This window comes from Fukomys damarensis, unplaced genomic scaffold, assembly GCF_012274545.1.
Source record: "Fukomys damarensis isolate Sample0158 unplaced genomic scaffold, DMR_v1.0_HiC HiC_scaffold_37, whole genome shotgun sequence".
Lineage (NCBI taxonomy): Eukaryota > Metazoa > Chordata > Mammalia > Rodentia > Bathyergidae > Fukomys > Fukomys damarensis.
Genome location: NW_022900949.1, coordinates 4,809,491 through 4,822,066, shown reverse-complemented (window position 1 = coordinate 4,822,066; position 12,576 = coordinate 4,809,491). Strand labels below are relative to the sequence as shown.

General features: G+C 39.6%; 1 protein-coding gene across 1 annotated transcript; it reads right to left on the bottom strand.

The window, feature by feature from the left end:
* Window positions 1-826: 826 nt before the first annotated feature.
* On the bottom strand, window positions 827-1,816 carry LOC104851012 (olfactory receptor 7A17-like). Its single transcript, XM_010608150.3, has one exon. It carries the CDS (start codon window positions 1,814-1,816, stop codon window positions 875-877), a length of 942 nt encoding a protein of 313 aa, XP_010606452.3. The 3' UTR covers window positions 827-874.
* Between the last annotated feature and the right edge of the window lie 10,760 nt (window positions 1,817-12,576).

The following is a 12,576-nucleotide window of genomic DNA, read 5'->3' as shown; positions in this document are numbered from 1 at the left end:
TTTCTTTAAAGAGGGGGGTTTCCCTGGGAATTTTTTTTTTTTTTTTTTTTTTGTACCAGGGATGGAACTCAGGTCTTTGTGCTTGCGAGGCAGGTGGTGGAACCACTGTGCTAAAACCCTGGCCCAGGCCCAGAAGTATTTTTTAAATGAGAAAAACTTTATTTATTTATTTGTTTGTTTGTTTATGTATTTATTTATGTGGTTCTGGGTATCAAACCTAGTGTCTTGTACATGCTAACCAAGTATCCTACCACTGAGTTACACTCCAAGACCTAATAACACACACTGAAGCAAAGTTCAGTAAGTAAAAATTTACAGTGCAAGAGGGAAGTCAGTTTAAGACAGTCCAGGTAACACACTTTCCACACAGAGACCAGGGAAAAACTTAGTCCAGCACTCACGGAGCTAGCACATGACCAGAAGGTATAAAAGTGAACTAGGAATGTGTAAATAATGTTACTCTTGTCCTGTTTTCCCCCTTGTTATATTCTTTGACTTGTTTTCTCTTTCTTGGACAATTGGAAGAGTCCATCCTTGAAATAATCTATTTTTCAAAGTCTTGGTACTGGTTGGCTATTATTTTCTTTAGTTGGTGGTAAGCCTTTAAATTACAAAAAATTTTTTAATGGTGCCGGGAATTGAACCTAAGGCCTTGCCCAATGTAGGCAAACACTCTACCACTGAGCAATACCCCCAGGTGAAAACAAGCCTTTTGATGTGCTACTTCAAATTTGTCTTCAGTTCCAGAATATTTTCTTCTAGTATTTCATGAGTGGTATTTTTTTGTGTGTCTTCAGATTAGTCTTCAGACATTAGTGAAGAAACACACTAGTCATCAGAAGTCTTGATTTCTCTAGTTTTTCCTTAACTTACATTATCGCACTGTGACCAACCTGTGCTGAAAAAGTCTCCTCAGAGCCCCCTTCAACTCCTTATTCCTAAGGCTATAGATGAAGGGGTTTAGCATGGGGGCAAGTACAGTGTACATCGCTGAGGCCACTGCACCCTCTCTGGAGGGATGGGCTGTTCCAGAAGTAAGGTAAACCCCAAGGCCTGTGCCATAGAACAAAGAGACAACTGACAGGTGAGACCCACAGGTGGAAAAGGCTTTGCACTTCCCTCCAGGAGATGAAATTCTCACTATGGAGTTCACAATTCTAGAATAAGAAAAAATAATTCCTGACAGTGGGACAACACCCAGTAGGCCAGTTACACAGTACAGCAGAAGATCATTGGCAAAGGTGTCTGAACAGGCAAGCTTGAGCACCTGAGAAAGTTCACAGAAGAAGTGGGGGATTTCAGTTTCTTTGCAGAAGGATACTCTCAAAACCATCAAACTTTGCAACAAAGAATTCGTCAGGCAGATTAGCCAAGAAAGCAGAAGCAGAAGACCACAAAACCGAGGGTTCATGATGACCAGGTAGTGCAGTGGGTGACATATTGCCACAAGACGGTCATAGGCCATCACAGTCAGTAGTAAACTATCCATCCCAGAAAAAATCATGAAGAAATACATCTGTGTAAAGCATCCATTATAGCTGATGGCTTTGTTTTGTGTCTGGATGTTCACCAGCATCCTTGGGACCGTGGTGGAGGTGAAACACATGTCCACAAAGGACAGATTGGAGAGGAAGAAGTACATGGGGGTATGGAGGTGGGAGTCAGAGCTGACGGCCAGGATGATGAGCAGGTTTCCCGTAACACAGACCAAGTACATGAATAGGAACAGTCCAAACAGAAGGGGCTGCAGGCTCTTATCTTCTGAAAGCCCCAGAAGGAGGAATTTTGAAATAGCTGTTTGATTCTCTGGATCCATGTAACTCATCAAAATTGGCTCTAAGGAGGCAGGCCTGGTTAAAACAGGAATGTGGCATACGCTTTAAATTCATTTACCCTTGAAGCCTTGTGTCTTATCTGAGTGTTTTTGTTCTCTTTAGCGGACCAAGATCTCTTTAAGTCTGCCTAGTCTTCTGCACGTCTGACACCATTGCCTGGCTGATACTTTATCTTTAAAATAAATGTTTAAAATACTACGTATCGTCTTGGGGCTGTTCCATTTCTGCTGTATAATTCTTGAGCCTATGAATGTCTCCTTTCTTCTGTTAGCCCTGCTCTCCTCAAGTCCTTTTTGTCTGGTGCTGAGGATAAAACCCAAAGCATCAATGCCTGGCGAGCGCTGTACCACTGAGCTCTACTCCAGCCTCTTAATGATGTCTTATTGTCCTCATGCAATTTCGCCGTGATATAAAACAGACTACCCTTTGTCTCAAGTCTGATTCAGAGAAGGATATTGCACAAAGGTATTGTAGGAAACCACCCCTTACTTATTCTAGTAAGTTCTTCAGTCCTGTCTCAATTTACCCCTCCATCTCCATCACAATGATCACTGTATTGTAACATGTCTCCCGCCATGATTCTGTGTTCTGAATGTTCACTGTGGTAGTTCTTCAATTTATCTACACTGAGGCAACTCTACCTTCTCTGCTATATTTTCATTTTATTTTGCAGGCACTAGGTTCCACTTCTGTGGATTCAACCCACTGTGGATCAAAAGGACTTGAAAAAATTACGTCTGTATTGAACGTGCAGACTTTTATTGGTCATTGTTCCCTCACACAACTATTGAAGCAGAACACCTATTCACCTAACGCTTGCATTGTACTTGTATGGTAAGTCATCTAGGGACGATTTTAAGTATACAGAAGGGCTTGCCTAGGTTATATGCGAATACTGTGCCATTTTATGTAAGGGACTCTAGTACCCGCACTTAATGAGGTATCCTGGAATGAGTCTCCTGCAGGAATGAGTATAACTAATGGGTCTATTAAAATGCTTTTTGAATGGATGACAGAAGACATCTTCAGGGTGGGGTAGCAGTAATTCCGTATCATAAAATCCCTTTCATGAGGTGCTGGGATGTGGCTGATGGATAGGAAATGTGCTCAGCATGTTTAGTCCCCAGCATAGCATGTGCAAAGCCCTTGGTTCTCTCTCTCTCTCTCTTATTTTTTTTTTGAGGGGTACCGGGGATCCAACTTGGGTCCTCGTGCTTGTGAGGCAGGCTGCAGAACCACTGAGCTAAATCCCCAGCCCCCGCAAGGCCCTTGGTTCTATCGCCAGCACCAAAAAACAAAACAAAAGTGTTTTTATTAGTTTGGTTCTGAGGTTTAAATCCAGGGATGTGTGTGTGTGCTGAACAGAGTGTACCACTGAGTTACAGCTCTAGTCCTAAAGGTACCATTTATCGGGAGGGTTTTCAGTTGACTGAGAAGAGCACGAGAGCCATTTACTTTTCAATTGATTTTCTCCATTAGAAAAATAACGCTTGTGCAGGGTGGTATAGCTCAGTGGTAGAGAACTAGGCTCGCATGCCCGAGGCCCTGATGTTAATCCCCAGCACTACAAAATCAGTCAATCGATCTTACTTCCTGTTTGAACATCAGACCTTTGTCACAAGCAGTGGTCCATAGTTTCATGCACGTGTAAGAAAAAGTATCATCCTTTGAGCTGGAATATGTTTCACTTTTAACTTACGTGGTCTTAGTCCCTCCTTTTGAAGATCATTTCTCTCTGCCATGATGGTATTTACACATTTGAAGACATATAAATGACTGTCTACATCTCATGGTTTGTTGATTCCACAATTATTTGAGTGCCCACTGGTTGCCAGACACTAGGCTAAGTAGAAAAATAAGAAGCACAGGCTCTGCCTTCCTGGACCTTTAGGTATCGTGGAAGTGTTGCTGGTAGCCAGGTGTAGTGGCGCATGCCTTTAGTCCCAGTGATCTTGAGGCTGAGGCAGGAGGATTGCTATGAGTTTGAAGCCAACCTGGGCTACACAGCTCATTCAAGGTTAGCCTGGACTATATAGCAAGACCTTGTCTCAAAACAGCCATAAAAAGGAAATGTTGCTGCTTTTTGTTTTTTTACATTATAATCATTTATTTATTTCCAGGGATTGAGCTCAGGCCCTCGTGCTTGCAGGTGGTGGAACCATTGAGCCAAATCCCCAGCTACATTTTAATCATTAATGTGAATTAATTGTGCAGATTAATAGATTTCCCTGTGACCGTTCCACGCGTGCATTTGTCATGCTTTGATCATATCCGCCCTCCTTACTCCCCTGTTTTTTCTCCTTCTCCTTACCCCCACTCTGTTCCTCTTCCCCTTTCCTAATCGTCCACCTTCGACTTCCTTTTCATGTTTTCCTAGCTTCCACACATGAAGGAGAATATGTGACGCTTGTCTTTCTGTGACTGGCTGATCTCACTTGACTTGATGGTCTCCAGTTCCATCCATTTCCCTGCCAAAAGCACTATTTCATTCTTACTCAGGCTTCCTCTTCTAATCACAGGGAACTGTAAATCAAAACTACACTGAGATTTGATCTCACCCTAATTAGAATGCCTGTTACCAAATCAGACCTACAAGCTTAAACACCACCTAGTTTCTCTTATGTGAGAAGCCCAACATATAGATAAAGAGCAAACTAAAAGATAGATGCTGGGGAAGTAGGGAGATGGGTCTTTCTCAGATGGGACAGGGATCAAGAGATAGAGGAAAGGGGAGGAAGGAGGGGAAGGAGACGAAAAAAGGAATTAGGATGTGCTGTGTCATGCACCAACTGCACACAAGGAATGTAAAGATGATGCACTGTGCACATGGACTAATAAAATAAATTTTAAAAAAAGGAAAACAGAAGAACATCGTCATGGCAAGGATGTGCTGTTTCCACTGTGCTGATCAGTATGAAGTTTCCTTGAAAACCTGGAAACCTAACTGCTACAACCTGAAAATTTAACCATTGTATCCCTCCTTGGTAGATACTGGAAGGAAATGAAATCAGTGTGTGAAAGAGACGTCTGCATACTCGAGTTCACTGCCGCACAAGTCACAACAACTAAACTTGGAATTGGCCTAGGTGAACTGATACAGAAAAATGTTGTTGCCTTGCAATCCTGAGGATCAACTTGAGGAATGTGGCCCCTACCTGCCTTTCCTTCTGCCCTCCGTTCTTTCCCTTTCCTTCTCTTTTCTTTCCTATCTTTTCATTCCCTTCTCTTACTATTTTTTAAAATTTCAGCACTGGGGATTGAATCCAAAGCTTTCGTAACGAGCTCTATCCCAGATTCTTTTTGTTATTTTTAAATTTGACACAGGGTCTCCCTAACGCTCTAAGTTGCCCAAGCTGGACTTGAGTTTATGTTCCTGCTGTGTCAGCCTACCATAGTGCTGGGATTGCAGACATGTGCCACCAGGGCTGACCTATTTTTAAAAGAATTTTGAGATAGGAGCTTTCTAAATTGCCCAGTACCCCTTATACTATTCTCTCGAGTAGCTGGGATTTCATGCATGGATCACCACTATTAATGAGGGATGTGATTTTTAAATGCTTTAGGAATATTAACCGATCAACCTTGAGAAAGATCGTTTTAGCCTTGTGGAAAATTAGTAGCTGCTCAACATCTTACAATTTTAGGGAGATCCATGTGATTTCATAGCTCTGGTTTTTTGTACTTACCGGCCCTCCTCACCTGGAGTCCAGAATAGTTCCATCACTCCTTCCACACTTGGTCCTGACATCTGTATTGCTATCCCCAGGCAGTGAGGACCACTCCATCTTTGGCCTCCACTGACTCACGCGTGGAGCAAGATCTCATACTGCGTGCATACATTTCTACCTGCGTTTTTTCACCTTCCCAGGAAAGCAAGACATAAGCACTCAGTGTGTAGCTTGGGGTTAACCTGGGGGAGATGCTCCGTAGATGTGGAAATGTCCCCTCTAGAGGAAGTGTCCAGTTGAGTAGAGAGAGTGTTATGAGGGAGAAAACTACACACTGAAAGGCAGAGTAAAAGGAGAGCAGACCTAAAGTTGGAAATAAAAACTCAAGGCACGGAGAGGCTTAGAGAGCTCTCTCCAGAGCTAGGAACTTCTGTTAATTTTTGTGTATTTTTCATCTCTCCACATTCCTTCCTATGCAAGGCTAAAAGCTTTGGCCCCCTCTTACCTCTGCCACAGCACTTCTGAGCAAAGCTAAGGCGTCATGATGAAATGTCTGAAGATTGAGCCTATTATCTTTGCTTCTCCCAAAGGAGAAAACATGAGAACAACACTGTGTATCCACATGGCAGGGCCTAAGAGCTAAGCACAGGAACCCAGGGCCAAACCAATATCTGGAGTGGGCCAAGAGGCTTTTCCCCCTGGCCTGGGAAAAATGAGCTGGGAGCAGCAGGCACAGGGGGTTATTTTGAAGTGAAATCATCTTATTAAATTAATTGCTTTCTTGATTGTTTGTTTCTGGAGGGTTTCCCTCTTGGGGATCAGGGAATCATGTTCTTCCAAGTTTAGCCTCTGGAAGCAGAGTTAGAACCCTGTATGAGATCCATTTCCTTCACCTCCTCCAGTCCCACATACCAGCACTCACTTTTTTTTTTCCTCTTTCTTTCTAAAGCAATTCTTCTATTAGATGTGGCCCCAGGGGAACGAGTTTCCCTTTGGGATTGTCTTACTCCCTCTCCAGTTTCTTTAACAAATCTAAGATTTAAGAAACACCATTGCTCAAGACTTTCTCAGTGTCCAGAGCCTAAAGAGATTTCTAAAAAAATCCTGAAGAAACATGCAGTGATTTATGTATTATAAACAACCAAAGGATGTACTTTTATCTAATAGCAAGTATAAGATTAACTTAGAATAAAGGGTAGAAGTTGAATGGTCTGTAAATAATAAAGGTATGAAAAGTATTCATGGTTTAAATTTTCAGTCCAATCCAAAGTGAGGATAGAAATTTCTGAATGGAAACCTCAAAAGAAAATATGAGAAGGTAATTTTCTCCTCATGTCTTTCAAGGACAGGCATCAAGTAAGCAAGAAATGGCAAAAGCTCATGACAGTGAGTTATTTTGTTTTACAAACAAAAATATATTTTTTCACACTTGTCTCTCACCCTTATCTTTGGCAATGACCAAATATTTACATTATATTAAATATGATTCTTTATATTTACTATGAAATTACTTTACTTTCATGACACATGTGTGCTTCTCATTTAACACCCAGTATCTAACTCTGAAAACAAACTCTATATAATTTAATTTGCTGGTTTGGTCTGCCTAGTATTATCTTCTTTTTTTTTGATATTGGGGATCAAACTTGGGTCCTTGCATTTGCAAGGCAGGTGGTGGAACCACTGAGCTAAATCCCTGGCCCTGCCCAAGTATTATATTCTACCGTTTATTCACACAATTTAACTGAGTTTATAGTTAAGTTTCTTCATAACAGCTTGTGACAAATTGGTCTCTAAGTTTCTTACCTAAATACCTCTGAGCTAGGAGTGCCACGTGGATGGGACATGGAAGATTGCAAAGCATCACTGTTCCCGCACAACTCACTTTATCAACTAGGAAAACAGAGGGGTAAAAAAACATATGAAGTCATGTCATATAAGGATAATTTGGTCAACAAATGGCTCAATCTATGACTAAGTTTCCATAAGATTATATTACCTAATAATGTGGTAGCCACCTTATTGTTTAAGTCCACGCTTTGATGCTTACACAGTGATTGCCTAATTGCTTAAAGTTGCATTCATTAGAACACATGTCCATCATCAAGTGATGTGTGACTCTGTACGCAATTTAGGACCAAGGACACAAAGCAGATCTAAAGAAAATATATTCAACAACAAGATGAGTGCATTTTACAAGAGAAAAACTCAGGAGCCAATGTACATTGTTTGGGCACAGAATGACTGGCTGCAGGATGATGTGATGTTGCTGAATGTATGCTTGCAATGAACAGGATGTGACATTGGTCTTCTGATGGGATAGGCTGGTACAACACGGTGGATCTACAGAAACATACAATCAGAGACAGTTTCTGCCCACATACCAGTTCTTCTGTAGGAATATTTTTCTAGAGCATGAAAGTGTGATGGGTTTTGAATTATGCCAGAAAGAAAAGTGATAGCTCAACAATCTTACTGTGCTTAGAGCCATATGTCCTGATTCACCATAATCATCCATAGTGGGTAACTGTTGTTTCCAATAAAAACCTCTCCTGTATGCAAGCTTTCATGTACACCCATCGCTTTGAGCATGTGTTGGTACTAGTGACTTCCAACCAGTGCAGTAGGGCAAAACAGATTTAGATGTCACTCATAAAATTAGGATGCAAAACCACACTGGCTTTTATCTTTCTTGTTTCTTGTTTTTATATCACCTGATTGCACTTTATTTTTTTCAAATTTTATTTATTTATTGGTACATTTTAGGTATACAATACAGTTACATTCATCATTGGAATCTTGTATCTTTACATTATGTAGTTGGTTCTTATTTTTTCCTCATTCCTCTGGCCTCCCTTCACCCCCACCCTTCCCTATTTACAAAAACTTTGTTTCTGTTTTTTTTTTTCCATTCCTCTGGTTTTTTCTTTTCCCTACCTCTCCCACTTCCTCTACACCTTTAGACCTTTTCTTCCTATCAGACAATATCAATTATACATTATGATCCTTATTTACATTTTTAGTTTATCACACCAGAGAAACTATTCAGTATTTATACATATGTGTCCTATTAATTTCACTTAAGTGCATGTCCTCAATGTGCATCCACTTCGCTATAAAATGTCTCTAGTTTCTCATTCTTCATGGCTGAGTAGCACTTCATTTTATTAAAAAACACACATCTTTATCCAGTCTCCAGTTGATGGGCTGGATACAGCAATTGGGCTGTTTCCAAGTTTTAGCTATTACAAATTGTGCTGCTGTAAACATGGGTGAGCATATATCACTGTGGTATGATTCTTTTAATTCTTTTGGGAAGGTACACAGCAGGGAAATAGCTGGGTGAAAGGTGCATCCATGCAGGCAACTGCAGCCCCCCTGCCCCGGCACACCTCTGGCCTTTGGCTATGCTGGTACTGGGATTCATACCAGAGGCACAGAGGGTCATAAAGGCCTCAGTTTTGATTTAATTCACATGGTTAAAGGTGATACATTAATAACTACTACAAACTGTCATTTTTTAAGCTGTGCTTGATGCTATGCTATTGTGTTGCCGATTGCATCACTTGGGCTAAGGTGTTGTGATTGATATAATCAGTTGTCCTTCCTGGTGTAATGAAAAAGAGATCACTTCAGAGTCACCAGAGACTAAATCTAATGACAGGCTATAACAAGGAGATCAAAGTATTAATCCAGGAATTAAACCAAGGACAGTACCAACAACAAAAATAGAAATGAGAAGACATTCAAGCAAGGCACAATCACAAACACAGGCTACCAGCTCACCAAAGGCCAATTCTGGGTGAAATGATGTGAAAAAATTTGATGATCAACCACCTGGACACCCTGGACTGATAGCAAAGGAAGTAACAAAACAGATGAATGAGGTTCTAGAAAAATTCAAAACCAAAATAATTTCCCAGATAACTACAGAGACGGTGAGCAGAATGAAAGACGTGATTAGAGACTTTAGAACAGAAACAGATAAAAAATACATGAGTTCTGGAGCATGATAGAAGCCATGAAGGCTCAGCGTAGGAAAGAAATGGAATCCATGAAACAGATTCAAACAGATGTCCAGGAAATTAAAAGCTCTACTGAAAGTATACATAAGAGACTGAGACAATCTGAAGACAGAATTTCAGATACAGAACACAGGATGGCAGTCAGTGACCATGACAAGAAGGAATTCTTAAAAATAGTAAGGGGATATGAGGAACCAAACCAACAGCTCCTAGATGACACAAATAAGAATAATATAAAACTGATAGGAGTCCATGAAAAAGCAGGAGAAACTACAAATGACATAAAAAACTGTTCATCGAATTAATGAAAGAAAACTTTCCAAACAGAGCAAAAGAATTTGACATACAGATAAGTGAGGCATATAGGACTCCAAGTAGCCATGATAAAAAACAAACAAACAAATAAAAAACTACACATAGACTTATAATAATCAAGATCCAGGAAACCCAGCAGAAGAACAAACACTACAAGCAATTAGAGAAAAGAAATGAATCACATGTAAAGGAGAGCCCATCAGAATCACAGCAGACTTATCAACACAAGCCCTCAGGTCAAGGAGAGCCTGGAGTGAGGTATTTCAAGCCATAAAAGAAAACAACCTCCAACCTAGACTGATGTATCTTGTAAAACTATCTTTTAAAATTGATGGGGTGGGCTGGAAATTTAGCTCAGTGGTTCCACATTCTGCCTTCCAAGTGTAAGGACCTGAGTTCGATCCCCAGTACAAAAAAAAAAATTGTGGAAATAAGATACTTCCATGTCAAAGAACACCTCAGAAACTTCATGGATACCAAACCAGCACATCAAACAATTCTAAATAATATCCTAGAAAAAGACCATGAAGATTACAGCTCCATGAGGTCCAACAGAGCAAATCCAGCAGGTAAGGCAAGAAATTAAAGGGAGTGGGGGAAAATGAAAAAGAACCACCAGCAGGAAAATAACATGATGATAATAAGTCAATACATATCAGTTGTAACCATCAATATTACTGGCCTCAATTTATCAATCAAAAGAAAGAGACTGGCAGAATGGATTAAGAAGCAAAATCTAACAATATGCTGTATACAAGAAATGCACCTAGTTCAAAAAGAAATTTATAGACTGAAAGAAAAAGGGAAAACAGTACTCCATGAGACAGGAACCCAGAAAAAAGCAGAACTAGCTATCTTATTTGCAGACAAAGTAAATTTCAGACCAAAACTAAGAGAGACAAAGATGATCAATACATCCTTGTTAAAGGAACAATCCAAGAGGAAGAGATAACAAATATACATATATATGCACCAAATACTAATGCCCCCCAACTATACAAAACAAATATTAAGGGACATGAAAAGCCAAATAAGCACTAATACTATTGTCCTCCAACTATACAAAAAAAATACAATACAATTGTAGTGGGGGACTTCAATAGCCCACTGTTACAAATAGACAGGTCATCTAGACAAAAAAATCAACAGTGAAATACTAGAACTGAACCAAGCTTTTCAACAAATGGGCTCAATAGATGTCTACAGAGTGTTCCACCCCACAAAATCAGAATATACATTCTTTTTGGCTGCACATAGGTCATTCTCCAAAACAGAACATATTTAAGTAAATGCAAAGGAATTGAAGTTGACACATGTATATTATCAGACCAGGGTGCAATTAAACTGGAGATCAATAGCAAAAGAAACCACAGGAACCTCACAAAGGCATGGAAATTGAATAACACTCTCCTGAATAACCAATGGGTCATGGAGGAAATTAAAGAAGAAATTAGACAGTTTTTATCAATGAACAATAATGCCAGTACAACATACAGAAATCTATGGGACAGAGTGAAAGCAGTTCTACTTGGGAAATTTATAGCAGTGAATGCTCACATTAGGAAAACAGAGCAAGCTCAAATAAACAGCCTAGTGCTGAATTTTAAGCTTCTAGAAAAAGAAGAGCAAGACAAACTCAAAGCTTGTGCAAGGGAGGAAATTATAAAGATCAGAACAGAAATCAACACAATGGAGACTAAGAGAATGATATAAAAAATCAACAAATTGAAGAGTTGGTTTTTTGAGAAAGAATAAATAAAATCAATAAACCCTTAGCCAACCTTATCTAAAAAAAAGAAAGAAGAAGCTCAAATCCATGCAATTAGGAATGAAAAAGATGAAGTCAACAGATCCAGCAGAAATCCATAGGATCAATACCTACTTTGAGAGCTTGTACTGTAATAAAGTGGAAAACAAAGAAGAAATGGACTGATTTCTAGATACCCAAGAATTACCAAAGTTGAACAAAGAATATATAGAAATTATAAGCACCCTAATTACAATCAGTGAAATTAAAAACATGACTGCACTTTTTGACCGCTTTGTCTAAGCATGATCTGCTTCATGAAGAGGTCCATAGAGCAAATACTTCATGAGATCTCTGACTAATAGCTGCCTTTGTCAGCTAGGTGAATGAGCTTGGACAGTTTCTCTTCTAGATGAACCCTGAGATGTTTGCAGGCCTCACTAATACCTTGATTGAAGCTTTGATACCAGAGATTATTTAATGGAGGTGGGAAGTTGTAAAGAAGTTTATAAAATGTTTGATCCCTCCAGCTTTATTTGAGTAAAATCAACAAAATTATGTACATATTAAAGGTATAAAATGGGATGTTTTATATATCTATACACTGTTAGATGATTACTTCAATAAAAGTTATTAATGTATTCATCTTCTCAGATAGTTACCATCTATATTAAAGATTTTAAGATCTATTCTCTTAGGAGATGTGAAATAAACAATGAAGTATGATAAGCAGTAGTCACAAAGCTACACATTAGATCCCCAGAATATTTTCATCATTTAAATGAAAATTGCCTTTGACAAAGGGCTCCTATCTTAGTCACTTTCTCATTGTTAGGACAAAGAGAAATTTCTCATACAACTAACTTCAGGGACAGATTTATCGTGGCTCATGGTCCATAGTGGCCTGGCTTCAAGGCAGAAAGCCATGGTAGAAGGGTCTCGTGGAGGAAAATTGCTTACATTATGGTGGTGAGGAAGCAGGGGGA

What these genes read in the sequence shown, in the direction of transcription:
- LOC104851012 (XM_010608150.3), bottom strand. Translation starts at nt 1,816, where the DNA reads ATGGATCCAGAGAATCAAACAGCTATTTCAAAATTCCTCCTTCTGGGG.